At 41.2% G+C, this 14,975-nt stretch overlaps 1 protein-coding gene across 1 annotated transcript; it reads right to left on the reverse strand.

Moving 5' to 3' along the window:
* Nucleotides 1-8,971: 8,971 nt before the first annotated feature.
* helt (helt bHLH transcription factor) lies at nt 8,972-10,701 on the reverse strand. Its single transcript, XM_037472359.2, has 4 exons — nt 10,601-10,701; nt 9,959-10,063; nt 9,727-9,823; nt 8,972-9,519 (listed from the first exon to the last, which is right to left on the reverse strand). Exons 1-4 carry the CDS (start codon nt 10,625-10,627, stop codon nt 9,044-9,046), a joined length of 705 nt encoding a protein of 234 aa, XP_037328256.2. The 5' UTR covers nt 10,628-10,701; the 3' UTR covers nt 8,972-9,043.
* Between the last annotated feature and the right edge of the window lie 4,274 nt (nt 10,702-14,975).

Consider the following 14,975-nt stretch of genomic DNA (forward strand, 5'->3'; position numbering starts at 1 on the left):
CCAACACACCCACTGGACTGGCTTGTGGCAGCCGTGCACTGACTCAACCCTCATCCTTTCCACCACTGTCCCAGATTAAATCGTGAAACCATTTAGTGTTTGTGTGGTCTTCCCTGGGTGTGAGGAGAAAGGATGGACCGGCTAGCGAGAGGGAGAGGAGGGTATCCAGCTCTAGTCAGTGTGTGGGAACCACATAGGGGGAAATCCCTAGCTGATCCTGGCAAAAACACTTTGTTTTTCACCCACCCCTTCCCTCCCTCTCTTTCTCCCTATCCATTTTTGGGTTTTCATTTTTATTCATAGGGTGATTGGGGCAGAGGGAAGGGTGTCAAGAAAGCAGGGGGCAGTATGCGTGTGTGTGTGTGTGTGTGTGTGTGTGTAGGAGGAAGGGATTGTTGGTCTGCTGACGCCAGTGGATGTAGGTGCAGGCCTCAGACCAGGCCTTTCCAACAATAGCCACAGTGTTGTTTGGCTAGTTGCGTCCAGGACTCTTGGACATTCTTCCCATGTCAGTATAATCACTACTGGGAGGTAGCTCCATTACGGATTACCATATCATTAATAGTATCCATGACTTTTGTTCAAAGGCTACTTGTGTAATGTTGCCTTGTGGATGACGGTTAATCCGCTGAGCTGCAGCTGTAGGAAAGAAGAGGGTAGATCCCACCATCAGTCTCTCTCTCTCTCTCTGCCTCACACAGACACACACACACACACACACACACACACACACACACACACACACACAGATATAGACACACTCACTTCTCCACACATGCTAACACATATAGAGGCATCTCTCTGCCCAGGCCCACGGGGATCAGGCCCCTGAAAGACAGATACAAACAACAGTCAAATACAAAGTTCCCCCCATAGAGAAAAAGAAACATCCATTCTACACTTCCCAACTGATCCCCTCCTTAAAGCCAAAGACCAACCCCCTCCCTCCCCCTTTTCTCTCCCCTTCTCCTCCCGTGTCCCAGAGTTGGCTCTCGTCCTCCCATTAAAGCCCCCCGCTCTTTAGCGCAGCCTTCCTCTCAGATGGTGGGCCAGATTAGGAGGGGAACAAAAACAGTTTTCAATGTAAAATGTGCATCTTGTTAGTCCTTTTTCTCTCCTCTCCTATCTTATGATGGGGAGAGAAAAGGAGCCATTCAGAAAGTTATCTGTGGGTGTCTTCTCCTCACAAACGCTGGCCTGTGCTGTGGTTGTTTTTAATCCTTCTATTTTTAAGTCTGCCGCTGGATTTTAACAGAGAACATGCCACCGAACCCCCATAGACCCGGGTTTCCAAAGGTCATCCCAGCTCTGCGTTCAATAAGTGTTAAATGGATGGGTCTCTATGTCTTTTCTTGCAGTTGGAGTGAAAAGAAAAACTTCTTGTCCCTCTTTTGTTAATGCTTAACATTTTTAATTGGTTCGTACTGTAAGGATTTGATGATATGATAACAAAATCTGATTTTAATACAATTATGTAAAACTAGCCACTATATTTCTTTAAAAGAAGGTCATTTCATTAATGCGTTTTGTCCTAAATGTGTCTAAATCGTTACTCAGCATGTATTTGGCTTTGAAATCAAGTTGTTTGTCATTTTGATAAAATAATCACCCTCTTTAAGATTCTTGTTCCGCATACAGGACAAGAAAAGTATTGCCATGGTGATTCATGTAAAGTGTTTTATCCAATTATATTTGTTGTGAACTGTGCTTCATCGCCTTTACAATAAGAAAACATACAAAAATCATGTACTTTTGTAGGGAACAGTAGCGGCAACAAAGTCCATTTCTGAATTATCTTCTCGCATCACGCAATGTGTAACTGAATCCGTTTGGGGTTCAATGTAGAAAACGCGGAAGCAGTTTGTTTGATGGTTGTTTGAAAGGATCGCAGCTCGGCCTCGGGAAGCCTGAGAGTCCCCCACGGTGTTGGCATGTCAATACGGCACAGCTGCCAACTCTGACTGTGGCAGAAACCTTTGAATAACGCACTCTTGTGCCCTTGTTTGTTTTCCTAATGGGAATTAGGGTTAAAGTTTAAAAAACACTTCTTTGTGTGCTGATCGTTTGAGAGGAAAGCATCGACTGATGTTATGCAGCTAAGTCACATGAAATCAACAATATTTAATACTTATGACATAATACTCATGACAACTGAAACCAGAGGATAAATTAATCTACTCTGAATTATTTTTTGTGATAGTTCAATATTCAGTACTGCTATCATGAGGTTTGAACCTCAGTTGGTTAAAACATTGTTGGCAGTAAAAAAAGGGCAACCAGAAGTAATGTACATTTTTCAAATTAATGTTGAAAGTTAACTTAGAAAAAACGTTTGAACCTGCAGACAAAGAAATGTTACTCTTTCTTTGGATCCTTATGCAGAGTTAAAATCAATCTACTAAATTTACCTACATTCATGAACATAAACAGAAAAAAAGAAGCCAGATTTTGATCCAGGTCATAAAATACGTTTGATAATCTGCACAAAGACACAATTTTAACTTATGACAGTTCTGTGAAGCACAAGTGCATCTTGGGAGTTTAAGACTGGCTTGAATAATATCCCCAGTCTGAGTGTGTGTGGGAACATTTGTTTCTTTTCGTTGTGCATTTAACATTAAACACTCTCAAACTAAAAGTTTTGTTTTTCCTGGCCACTGAGTCAGTCTCATTTGATGATTGACGAGCGTTATTTCTAACGGATTTACTGCTTTCTGGTTGTTCTTCCACAGTCCTCGATGTGCTGCATCATGTTCTTGGTGTCGGACATGGGTGCCATGCTGTGAAGGTCACGGTGAGGTCACCGAGCGTACGACCGCTTCGCCCACCACCGCGATGACCTCAAGGAAGAAAACTAAACCCTTCAAAATAAAATAAAATCAAAATAAAAGCTTTGGATTTACAAGGTTGCTTCTTATTTTATTAATTGCTTTCATTGTTTCTCTGTAACTCTTCCTTGGTGTGTGGATGTTTTTCATTGGGTGTGCTTCATCTTCATTCATCCCCCCCCCCCCCCCCCCCCCCCCCCCCCAAATAAAAGCATTCACTCACAATATCAACATTCCCGACAAAATATTGAATTAGGAATCATTCAGTTTGACTTGAGGTGAAGTCTCACAGGCTGGCGATCTCATTTCTTCTCTATTACTTTCTCTGGATTGGTTGCTCTAATGGTGACCTCAGACGGTGACCTGTGGCGCCCCGGGGTCCCCCCCCTCGTTGGCCCTGCGCTGGCCCCCGGACACAGAGGAGCGTCCGTCATCTGGCCGGACAAAAGGGCAAACATCCCATGCTCGCCCCTCATGAGTCCAGCCAAGCGCACAGGGAGCACATTAGGACCACTGGCTTTTATTTACCCTTTCTTTCTGGCCCTGCAAAGAGTCGGCCGAGGCGTCAAGTTGGTCAGGTGCCTTTTTTGGTTGTGACCGTCTGACCACATCACGCACCGGTGGCCTCTCATGTGGCATTCTTCCGATTCACGTTGTCGGTTTTCATGTTCTCCGTTTGCCACTTGAAGCGTTATGTTTGAGAACAATTTCCAGCGGGAATAAAACCAGCCTGAGTACAACCTAAAGGCCTTCTCAAAGGAACCTTCACACGTGAATGCAGCCTCAAAGGGCACGAGAGTGATCGGAGCTGAAAGGGCCGCTCACCTCATTCAATCCCAAGACGGGAATTCCAGTGCTGCTGGAGATCTTGAGCGCCACCTACGCAGAAAAGAGGTGATGGAGGCGAGTGAAGTGTGTGTCGCAGGGCAATAAGAAGCGAAGTGATGATGGACACGGGAGAAGTTGAAAACACAACAATTGAAATATTTCCTTTGTGAAGCGAAGACAAAATTTGGCTCGTAAAAAGTCCTACAGGATGTCACTTAATGCTCAATAAAGAACATAAAGACTGTTTCACTTTTCTTCACTTAAAGTGATGGTATCCATCCATGATAGTTGTTATTTAATTTTTTTTATTTTTCCTCTGCTTCCATCGTTGATTTATTTGATGTTTATATGACATCATATATTGAGAGACTGAATGTTTTGAAAATGTTTTAATCTGTAAAGTAGTTATTATATGATCATATACATGCATGTACAACTATCTTTGGATTTATTGTCAAATCTACAATATTTCTGTGAAGAATTCAGGGCCAGACAAAACTACCTCAAAATGGCAAAACAGTGGCGATTTCCCTCCATCAACATTATTAAGTGAAATGAGATTGAATTATAATGCTTTTTGAAAAAGTAGGGAGAACGAGTTGTGCGGCTTTGTTCTGAAAGTAAAAACTAAACATTTGTTTAGGTACTGAAAAACATAAGATTAAATTAAAAGTGATGTATATCATATACTGTGTATATACTGTATAGTTTCACAATGTTGCAAGCAACTTCTAAAATCCATCACTGCTGCTTGTTCCTCTAAGGCCTCTTTAATTTAACACATTCTTGTAAATATGAATAATTTATTGATCTTGTCCAACTTAATGCCTTTAGTCTTTAACAAAAAGGTCTTAAATCATAAATTCTGCCACTCCATTGGAGACGTCTTGGGAAATTACTCCCATGGTGTTATTGTTTAATTTGCCTCCTCTTTACACAAACTCCCTTTATACATGCACACAGGAACTGGAATGTATGGCACTCTTTGTCTAACTACCATGCAAAATTACCTGATTTATCTCGAGCACTTTCCGATGTCACACTGTCTGTGCTCGTGACAAAAGTGCCCCTTGTTGCTGCACACCAGATAACCAAACCCACCCTCGTGGAACTCACAGCACCATATCTAAAACACACTCTCTCAACCTTTTGTCCTCCAAAAACAAAGAACTGCACTTTCCCCTGGCAAATGATGCCTTAATTGTGCAAGTTAACAAGCTTGCTTTTCTTTCCCATGAATAACAAAGAGACCGGTGGCCGTTTGTTTCTTTTTGTTTGTTGTTGTTTTTTGTTTCTTTGACTCTCTTGTATAGTGCGTTGGTTGCGCGCTTGTTGGACCGTTCCCATGATGGTCTCCCGGGCCTCCGCGTTGCTCAGAGAGTCTGCTGCAGCGGCCGTGTTCTACATGAGAGAAACTTCACAAAACAACAGAAGAAGACAAAGAGCAAGGAAAGCCACGCAGGGTTCAGCTGAAACGATGGGCCTCAGTGGGATGTTCTGTACAGTATTCATTATGCTTTCATTTATAGCGGAGATGTCTTTGACCCTTCTCCCTGCTCTTGTTGCTCTAAAACACTGCTCCATTCATTTTTGGCTCAAATATCTGCACTCTAAATGGAGGTATTGAATGGGACACTGCCATGGATTTGCATAATCTGGTTGCATTGCTGTTGAGGACATAGAGGCTTTTACCAAGTGCAAAAAGGTGAAGCCCTCATCCCATTGCAGGGGGCAAAGAAGACTGAAACAGCCACTGAATTTGATTTAATTCCTCATATTTTGAATCCAACTTAGATATTTTTGTTCTTGAACGAGCAAAAAAACAATCAACATTTTCATAAACATTAGGATTTAAATCTCCCTCCTGTTTTTTGTATCCGGAAATGAACCAGCCTAAATATATTGTCACTTTTTAGACTTTGTTACAGCTAAGGGATGCACTCTCACCACAATCACTCCCAGACAATCAAAAGGCAGAGATATGTGCTGATTTCTTTTCTCCTGACAGACTCCATTCATGTCTGCTCCCTTCTTACAGTGCCAGTCTTTCTTCAGACATCGCCCGTGCCAAGGCAGTAGGACGGCTGCTTTTCTCTGATGGGAAACTGTTGCTCATGTGCTGTGGGTTGGCTGCCAAGTTTTGGCATTATTGGTAAGAGGAGGGGGGGAGTGGGGGAGGGTGCAGAAAGGGGGCCCTTTAAACCCTGTGAGATAGCGGTATCTGTTGTGAGAATGATCTCCATCCCCTTTCCCCCCTTTTTCAACACTCCCTCCATCTCTCAGTGTTTCTTCTGCCCCGCCCCCCCCCCCCCCCACCCCCACCCCCCCCTGCTCTGCGTCTTTTCATGCTTGAGATCAGACGGCCGTCCTGAGGTGAGCCGGCAGAGATCCGATGCCACTGGAGGACTCTGCCTCACAAGCAGCACTGACTGTTTGGATTTCTCACAGCTTACTTCTTCTTTGGCTTGTCTCCCAAAGCTAGACTGTACCCCTCCTACACACACACACACACGTGTGCACACACAGCACAGACACACTACAGCACGGTATGGAAAAGAAGCTTTGCTGTTGCAGAAGCTTAGCTGGCCGTCTACGCCTGACTTATGCGTGGGTTCCTCTATTGGGGAGAACAAGGTACCATTGGTTCTTGTGACTCCTTAAAAGTACCGGTTTAACACTTGGGGAAATATTCTTAGTCAAAGACAGAGATAGTTGAGAGTCATTGACACCACTCTCGTGCCAGTATAAGTGGTAAATATAAAAAACCCTGTTTCCCGTCTGTGAGTTGAGCCCATCTGCTGTTGGCTGTTTTCTTCGCATCAAAAGGACGATCATCAAACTTATCGGAAGGAAAAGCAGCTTTTCTTTGGAGGGCAAAAAAAAGAAAACACATTAAACACACTGATTTACTTTGGAAAACTAGAAATAGCTCACTGCATTGGTTAATTTGACTTGTAAAACCTTGACTAGGGACTCTATCATTTGTAAACCAAGTTGCTTAAATACATTGTAGTTTGTACATTCGTAATCTGCAAAGTAAGCGACATGTATTGGAGTAACATGACAATACAATACAGTGAATACTTAATGAAAAAATGAACTACTTCAGAATTGTAAATTGTAGAGTTTGTAAATTATGTCCAAAAAATAAAGACAAAAAAATGATTCCACAGAATTTGAATATTGTTTTGCACTCGCTACAATTTCTTTTCTATTGTGAAAAGTATCTTTAGAACCTGAAGCAAAGGTACTAGATCAAGCAAATAGATGAAGAAGAAGAAGAAGAAGAAATAATAAATAAGTACATCAAATACACAAATAACAGTTTCTAATTTAATCTAAATTGATGTGATTGTAATTTATTCCCATCATCATCTTCCTCCTTTCCACAGGGATGAAGCTTCCTCATGAATTTGCCCCAACTTCTTGCTCATCACGCAGTTTTTTGTAGAAACACAGCGTGTGAATTGTGTTTTCCTGTGAAATTCCAGTGATGAATAATTTTTGAAAAGAGCGTATTGTTAATGTTCACCATGTGGTGTTAATGCGCAAGACAAACATTTTCAAAGTGAGGCTCCACCACTGCGGCTCAGTTTACATGACAATAAATAGTTTGAAGTCCCTTTTTTTTATCTGTGCTCATTTTATTATTATTCATGTGATGTGCTGCAGTTTAATCTTTCTCATCTGGCTGAACATCAATCTTTTTTTTCCATGTTTAGAGTCAGGATTTAAATCAATATTGGAGCTGTAGGGAGCATTCATTTTAAAGCCTTTTCTCCCTTTCATTGTATTGTCACTTTTCCATCTGCGTGGACACTTGTCTTTCATTTCTTTCATTTGCTCTCTTGCTGCTTGTGTTTTTGATCAGGGGCTGGTTAATGTGAGGTTATCCAACCAGCCAAGCGATTAATGCAGGCTTATCCATGCATCTGTGACCTTCCACCCAGAAGCAGTTCTTCTGTCCATCATATCTGTCCATAGATGTCGAGTAACAATATTTTGTTACCACATGAGGACGCCGCGCTTGTTGTCTTATGGGGCTAAGGTGTCATCACCTATGGTTGATACAGGAGAGAGGTGTGTGTAATGACTTCATTACCCCTAAAGAAAAACCTTGGAGGGGCAAAGGGTTTTCTTGAATTCCTTTTGGAGAAAAACTTTGATTTCATGGTGTTGATTATTTTTCTTCGCAATCACTCAAGGATAAAGCACAAGAGACGCAGAGATCGTTCCCCTTTTCAGATGTACCACAATGGGGGGCCTTGGTTAAAACACACACACACACACACAACAAGGAGTTTTCTCCCTTTTTTTTCTTACTTCTCCTTTGAACAATTCAACAGCAACATACTTAAAGAAGGACAGAAGGAGCCTGGAAGCAGTTTAATGCGTTTATTGAGACTCTGTGGTCACATAAAGCAGCTTGGCAAAAACAATTATCTTTTGATCACAGTAATTTCTTATTCTTTTTGAGGCAGAGAGTCCTTTCTATCAGCAACTATGCATTCCTTTTGAGACTCCACATATCTTACAGATTTAATCTGATGCTACTCGGTTCGAGGGATTTAATGACTAAATACAATGTTTTGCATTTTTCAAGTACTGCATTTTAGCTTGGCTCTGTCTTCCCTGCATCCGCCTTTACTCCTGATGAGCCTCTTTCCCTAAACAGATGGAAATATCGAAACGTGCCTAAAAATCAGAAAGAAATAAACTTTTATGTTGTTGTAACATTCTTTGAGGCCCATTTAAATGTTTCATACTAAACCCAATTATTCATAATGAAACCGTGGGCCTTGTATAGAAACCTGTATTTCATCTCGTATTTGAATGTTTATAGGAAGGGGGAGCTGTTAGTCAATGGTTTTGTTAACTGCAGGTCTGTTTAAGTCGGAGCGGGTGGCGCAGTGGGAATCAGGCTCAGGTCTGCCCCCTGGATCTGATGCATGTGATCAACCCGTCAACAAGTCTGTGGAGGAGCCTGAAAGATATAAAGGATGGAGCCCATTCTGCCTCATTGCAATTATTATTATTATAAGCTTCAAAACGGTCTTTATTTGCTTTAGTTTCATGAAAAGAGATGCTAGTTTGTTTCATATGTTTTACTCAGTTATAATGTATAATAAAAAATAACAATATCCCAAATGATTCACTGAAGATTGAAACGTAGTTTACTGAAAATTCTTTCACGGAGTTGCACTTATATTTTCTCAATTTTCTCATCTTTTGGATGGGCTTTTTTTGTACTTTATATCCAGAGAAATAACTGAGTGTCAATCATTACAAAAAGAGTTTGAATTTAGTCAGAAATATTTATTCACAAAATATACAAGATTTATTTCCATCATTCACAAATATATAAATAAAAACGGTAGCAAAACTTTTTACATGGCGTGTTGCGCACTGTGCAAACTGAAGGTGTTGGCGTGCGTGTGACCGATGAAGTTGAAGTAGTGGTGATCGAGTCCCTGCACAGGCGATAGGTATCCGCTGTGCTGCTGTGTGTGCGCAGAGAGAGGCACTGTCGGGTACGAGAGACCCGGGCTGCGGGTCGAGGTGTGCCAGGTGAAGTGTCCCGGAGGACTCTGCTGGTACACGGAGTCAGACGGACTGTGGCTCTGGTGCTCCGGGGAGGAGTGCAGCTGGCTGAGGAAGTCAGACGGCTCTGGCATCGAGGCGACGGAGCCGAACACAGGGTCGGTGACCACGCGAGATTTGGACTGTAAGAAGGCGAGGATCCGTGCGTACTTGATGTCTTTGGTTTCAGCCCTGTCCTCGGTGGTCAGATAGTGCACCAAGTTCTTCATACACTCGTGGTATCCGTAGTGGAAGTAGTTAGCAAACTCAGCCAATAGTTCACCTGGAAGGAATCAAATAAGCATCAGCGATTACAAGCCTGGCGATGTAGTTTTTGTGCGTAAAGATGGAGAAGCAACACACTGTGTGAACATACATTTCAACTAAAACTCGCATTGATTAAACTCATCCGAATTACAATCCATCCTGTCTATTAAAACGTTGGGTTGACATGCGTAAAGTGCCAGATCTGTGTGAAAAGTGAACTCACCCTTTTCTCTCCCACGGGGGAAATCGGCTGAGTGCAGCGCTCGCAGGTACTGAACGGTCATTTCCAAGATTTCAGCTTTCTCCAATTTTCCAGAGTTCTATCAAATACACAAAATTCACGACGTTAGAACATTTTTACATGATTATTTGAAAATAAATGTCCGATAAACTCGGTAAGTAATACATGTTGTAGAATACATTTCAGTTTGAATAGTTAATAGTTTTTTAAATACCTGTTTTGCCAGGGCCATTGGTACAGTTTTTCCTAATTCGCTGAGGCAGCGATTAATGCGGTCCCGTCGTCGCTTCTCAATGACTTTGTGAGATATGGGAGTTCTCTGTGAAAACGGATAGAAAAAACATGAGATAAAGTTGTACATTTCTCATTCACAGCTATTTTGTAAGTCAAATGCACAAACATGAAACAACCCGGAAGGTATAAAGACAGACAAATGCAACGATTAAATCTATTGGAAACTTGATTGTTTTTTGTGCGCCGCGCGCTGTGCGCTTAGCGCGCGGTGGACATCTGCGCGCCGATTCGTTTCTACATCTTGGATGGGTTTTTGTTACTATTTAGAATCTCCTTTAGTATTTTTTAATTGTACATATATGCGTTGAGAACAATATATTCCATTAAATCCGCCAAAATATTCCGTAACTGTCTGATTTCAGACTGGTAGTGCGCCACAGTTATTCTGTAACGCGTGCCACAGAGCTGGCGGACAAAAGGTCTCCCCACCACTGAAATGACTCCAAGTTGTAGAATATTTGACAGAAATACTAAAATAAAAAGTCCATTAAAAGAGATTTAAAAATATTAAAAACCAAAAAAGGTGGGTCCTCGCAATGCAGAGCGCACATGGAGCGCGTACCTTTCTGTCTTTCATTTTAGATGCCATCGACGAATGTCCCAATATTCTCTCAAAACCGGTTCAACGGGGTAGAGAAGTAGACGAGAGTGTTGCTCTGGTAGGAGATGAGGCGGACTGAGGTGTGGTGAGGAAAGCAGGTCTTTATAAAGGGATCATCCAAGGGACTCTGGCATTCATGGTGTAAATTATTCCATGGGATTAGAGCCATGCATTGGGTAAATGTGTGCATTTAGGATCAGTTAAAGAAATAGTAAAAACCTAAAGCCATGGGATAGCAGGGGGGCAAACCTGCTTTGTTAATCCACGTGGCTGTTCAAAAGACACGTGATTACTTTTGGAATATTATTTGCATAGTAACAACCCAGGCGGGAAATAAGAGGCAAGCGTTGCCATCGCCTGATCCGGCGGGGCGCACTGTGCGCACTGAAGACAAAGCCGGCCAAAAAGAAACTCTCTTTCTTCCAACTCGCGTTTCTCACACGATCGCCAGTTTACAAATCCCAGCAAGTGATCTTAACTCTCATCCATGCCCGGTCCGAGTTTTAAGGCCTGTCCAGTGTCATTAGAGTAATTAAGTAAGCCTTTAATAGGCTGTTCCGCCAAGTTCAGGGGAGATCTTTTGGAGACGGAGTCCCCCCGTTTGTTCTCGGCGTTTCTCACACGACTTGGTGACACGTCCATCTTTTATGAGAGATGGCAAGCTTTTTGTTTACATTCTTCATTTTGTTGGACTCGGCAGGTGCGTGATTAGCCCTGGCACACGAGCGTCGTCTGCGTCAGGGCCAGCGTCTCCAGCAGCCTCTGGCACACGAGGGTTAGCCACCACTGGAGACTCTTTGGAGAGGCTCAATTTGTATCCTATTATCCTATAAGAAAATGTCTATTCAGTCGAATGAATAGTTTCATTGGCCTAAATTTTAATAATGCTGTGAAAGAAGGGGAGAAATAAAGAAGAATGCAGCTGGTGTGAACGCGCATTATTCCCCGTCACCTGCAAGATGGGTAGCCTGGAGACCCCTATTCATTTGCCTAATTTCGGTCAACTTAACAAACTTTGGGAGAAATTATACTGCCATTGTTATGAAGGGTGAAGCTTTCTGATCGAATTAACAGCATGTTTTGATCCGGTAAATGTCATTAGAAAGAAAGAAACAATCGCGTTTAAAGGGGCCTGGGTAATGCGCCAAGTGGAGACGCCAAAGCGCAAACTGCACAAAGGGTGCTGGTAAATGCCACAGGGGACTTTTGTACCCTCACATTGCTCAAGTTTTTCCCCCCAAACAAAGGGCATTATTTTATACTTGAATACATTTCATACAACAATTGGCTGTTTTCTTCAAACATATTTTCACAGCAAGTTTAACAACAGGTTTATTGTGTGCGCTCCTCGCAGATTCAAACAGCTCTCATGCGTCAAAACATTGCTCCAATTCTTTATTTTGTCACTGAGAACGTTTTAATCTCGAAACTCTTACCGTGTTTGGATATATTTGATCCTGTGAGCCATGTAGAAGAATAAAAAGCGGCGGTGGTTGGAAAAGAAAGGCTCACCAGACATCTGAAGTGTTTGGAGTTTTCAGAGCACCATGGAGAGAAAAGCGCGAGCGAGCGGGACGGGGGCATAAAATCCAATTACTTCACTGTGCAGTTTTAACACTTTTTATGTGTTTTCCCTTTGAAATATGGAGGGTCTTGTGAGAAATTGCTTAAAAAAATGAATTAAATATACTGGAAGTTTAAACTGTCCAACTTTGTAACGCCAATCCTTGCGTCAATACGAGGCCAAACGATGCGTCAGGATTTAAGTGTGATGTTAACATTTTATTTCCGTTTAAAAGTATGCTGTTAAAAAGTCCAACTAGTGTCTTATTGGAAAGAAACGTTTGTAATTCACGCTTTTAAGCTCTTCTCAGGCCAATCACATTTTACATTGTATTCATCACGGTGCCAAGATGGGTTTGAGTTAAAACCGCGTTTTGTTGCTTAATGTTGATTTATTAAAATAAATATTTCTAACGAAACATTTGACATTACATCTGGAATTTGGTTATTTAAAAGGGTTGCATTTCTTGCCAAATTAGTACTTGTTTATCAATTTTGAATGTGTGCCATGCTTTATGTGCAGTATGGCACTGCAGACAACTTAATTGCACGTCACTGCTGTGTTCTCAACCTATAAAAATAGTCCGTTAAGAATAGAACTACAAATATGAATACGTCATTCAAAGATGCCCAGATCTCACAGCATTACGAAATCCCTTTAGTACAGGAAACAAGATGTAAGTATTGGTCCTGTATGGAGCCCTCGCTTACTGTTTAGTTATTTTGCATGCAGCCCAGAGAAATAATATCATCATGTTAAAAGAAAATTTGCTGTGTGAACAAGAAACAACAACTGTTGCACTCAACAGACATTTATTTTTGTTTGCTGCTTTTATTATGAAATACCTACACTCACTTAAAGGCTACCGTATTCATTTAAATGCGTTTATTCTGCTGCAGTTACGTTTCAATTCCAATCGGGCAGCTATTGGTTCACGAAAACTGATTAGCTTCATGTAATCTCTCGTGGTATCACCGTACTTCAGAGCAGGAAAATATAAAAACAAGTCTCCAGCCAGCCATCATTTCTGACAGCATCTCTTTCTCTCTCTCTCTCTCTCTCTCTCTCTCTCTCTCTCTCTCTCTCTCTCTGGGTGTGTGTGTGTGCGTGTGTGTGTCTGGGTTGTCAGGCACTGCACACTGACCCATGGTGACCCCTGGCGGGTCCCGGACACAATCCTTTAGCTTGGTGCGCCACCCTCCGCCTGAACTGCAGCAGTTCACACGGCCTCCATTGAGCCTCGGAAATGATCTAAGCTGAGTTCAGACTACATGGTTCAGCAGCTACAGCAGCCTTTGAAAAACAAATAAAACAGCAACAGTCTCAGCATTTACTTTTTAAAACTAAACATGGGAGCGAGTCTATAGCAATCCTCTCCTCTCGATAATGGCACACTGAAGGTTATATATATATATATATATATATATGTGTGTGTGTGTGTGTGTGTGTGTGTGTGTGTGTGTGTGTGTGTGTGTGTGTGTACATCACTTTTACATTTAACGTTACAGTGTTTTTTGTGGATATCAAAAATGCAACAATATAAACCCAAACCAGACATTAGATTAAAGATTTGCAATGTGAAAAGATGAAAATGTGGTGTTTTTCCAACAATTCATAACACGCTTTGGTTTAGTAGGACAGTTTGAAGCAGTTGGTGTTTCCGAAAATATTTGATATATTTGCATTTTAAAATAAACGCTTTATTTTCCTCTCCCCTGAAAGTTGGTAAACTGCTCCCTCTGGTGGTGTTTTTGGAAGCTGGAGAACAGGAACAGGAAGTTATTTTAGAGAGAAAGATCAAACTCGCCTCCCTTAAATAGAAGCTATAAAATATTCTCATATGATTTACATGATTTCATAGTAATGATTTGGATTAAATAAGTCTTGTGTGTCGAGTTAAAAGGCCAATATGGTTATCTAGCATGATGTATCATAACAAATGTCAAAGAGTAAAATAGCATGATGTCATTATTACATATTGATTATTATTATGGTATGTTAAATAAAGACCTTGCGTGAATCTACTTCGCTGAAGAGACAGGAGGAAACTTAGATTTGTGGTCTTTACTCATTTTGTGACTTGTCAAATCAAAACAAACAACCATATACATTCTCTTTTTGTGCTGTAATTGTCATGTAAAATATTGACTAGTTTTTCCTTTCATCCGTGTACTGTGATGAAGAAAGTTACCACCACTATATGTATTAATTCAAATTTATTTGGGGATTATGCTGATCTTATCTTTGTCAATGATTTGTTGCTTTTCCTTGCATATATTGGCGAGGGTCTCGGGAGTTTCTTATTTACACCTACTGACTGTTATGCATATTTAATAGGGCAAATTATAGTCAAGTAACTCAATTTTTCTTTTTAACAGGAATTAGTCAGGTATCTTTAGAGCAAGGTGAAATTAGTCCACTAGTGAAATGTATTTTTTCAGTTCAAAATACAACTTCAATAGAAATGCAATAAAACAATATTGAGTATGCAGAAAAATACCCCAGTGGGTGGATGTATTTTTTTATTGTGACATTGATGTTATTATTATTATTATTATTACAGCATATCTGTTGGAGCTGGTTGGAATTTAGCTGATTTGAACTATTTTATTTTGCTAGGCAGAGGTAGGGGGGAATGAATCCCTATGTAGGGACTATCCCGCATGTTATAGTCACAACTACATGTTTACAACTCATATATAATGAATCATTCGTATGAAAGATATGTGCAGTTACAGTCGCCACACGTTGACCAATGAAAGCGCGACTCTC

The sequence above is a fragment of the Pungitius pungitius genome, chromosome 9 (assembly GCF_949316345.1).
Source record: "Pungitius pungitius chromosome 9, fPunPun2.1, whole genome shotgun sequence".
In the NCBI taxonomy this organism is placed as follows: domain Eukaryota; kingdom Metazoa; phylum Chordata; class Actinopteri; order Perciformes; family Gasterosteidae; genus Pungitius; species Pungitius pungitius.

What these genes read in the sequence shown, in the direction of transcription:
- helt (XM_037472359.2), bottom strand. Translation starts at nt 10,627, where the DNA reads ATGGCATCTAAAATGAAAGACAGAAAG. An exon ending in CAATGGCCCTGGCAAAACAG is followed by an intron (nt 9,824 to 9,958) that starts GTATTTAAAAAA and finishes TGTATTTGATAG; the next exon opens with AACTCTGGAAAATTGGAGAA. An exon ending in CCCCCGTGGGAGAGAAAAGG is followed by an intron (nt 9,520 to 9,726) that starts GTGAGTTCACTT and finishes GATTCCTTCCAG; the next exon opens with GTGAACTATTGGCTGAGTTT.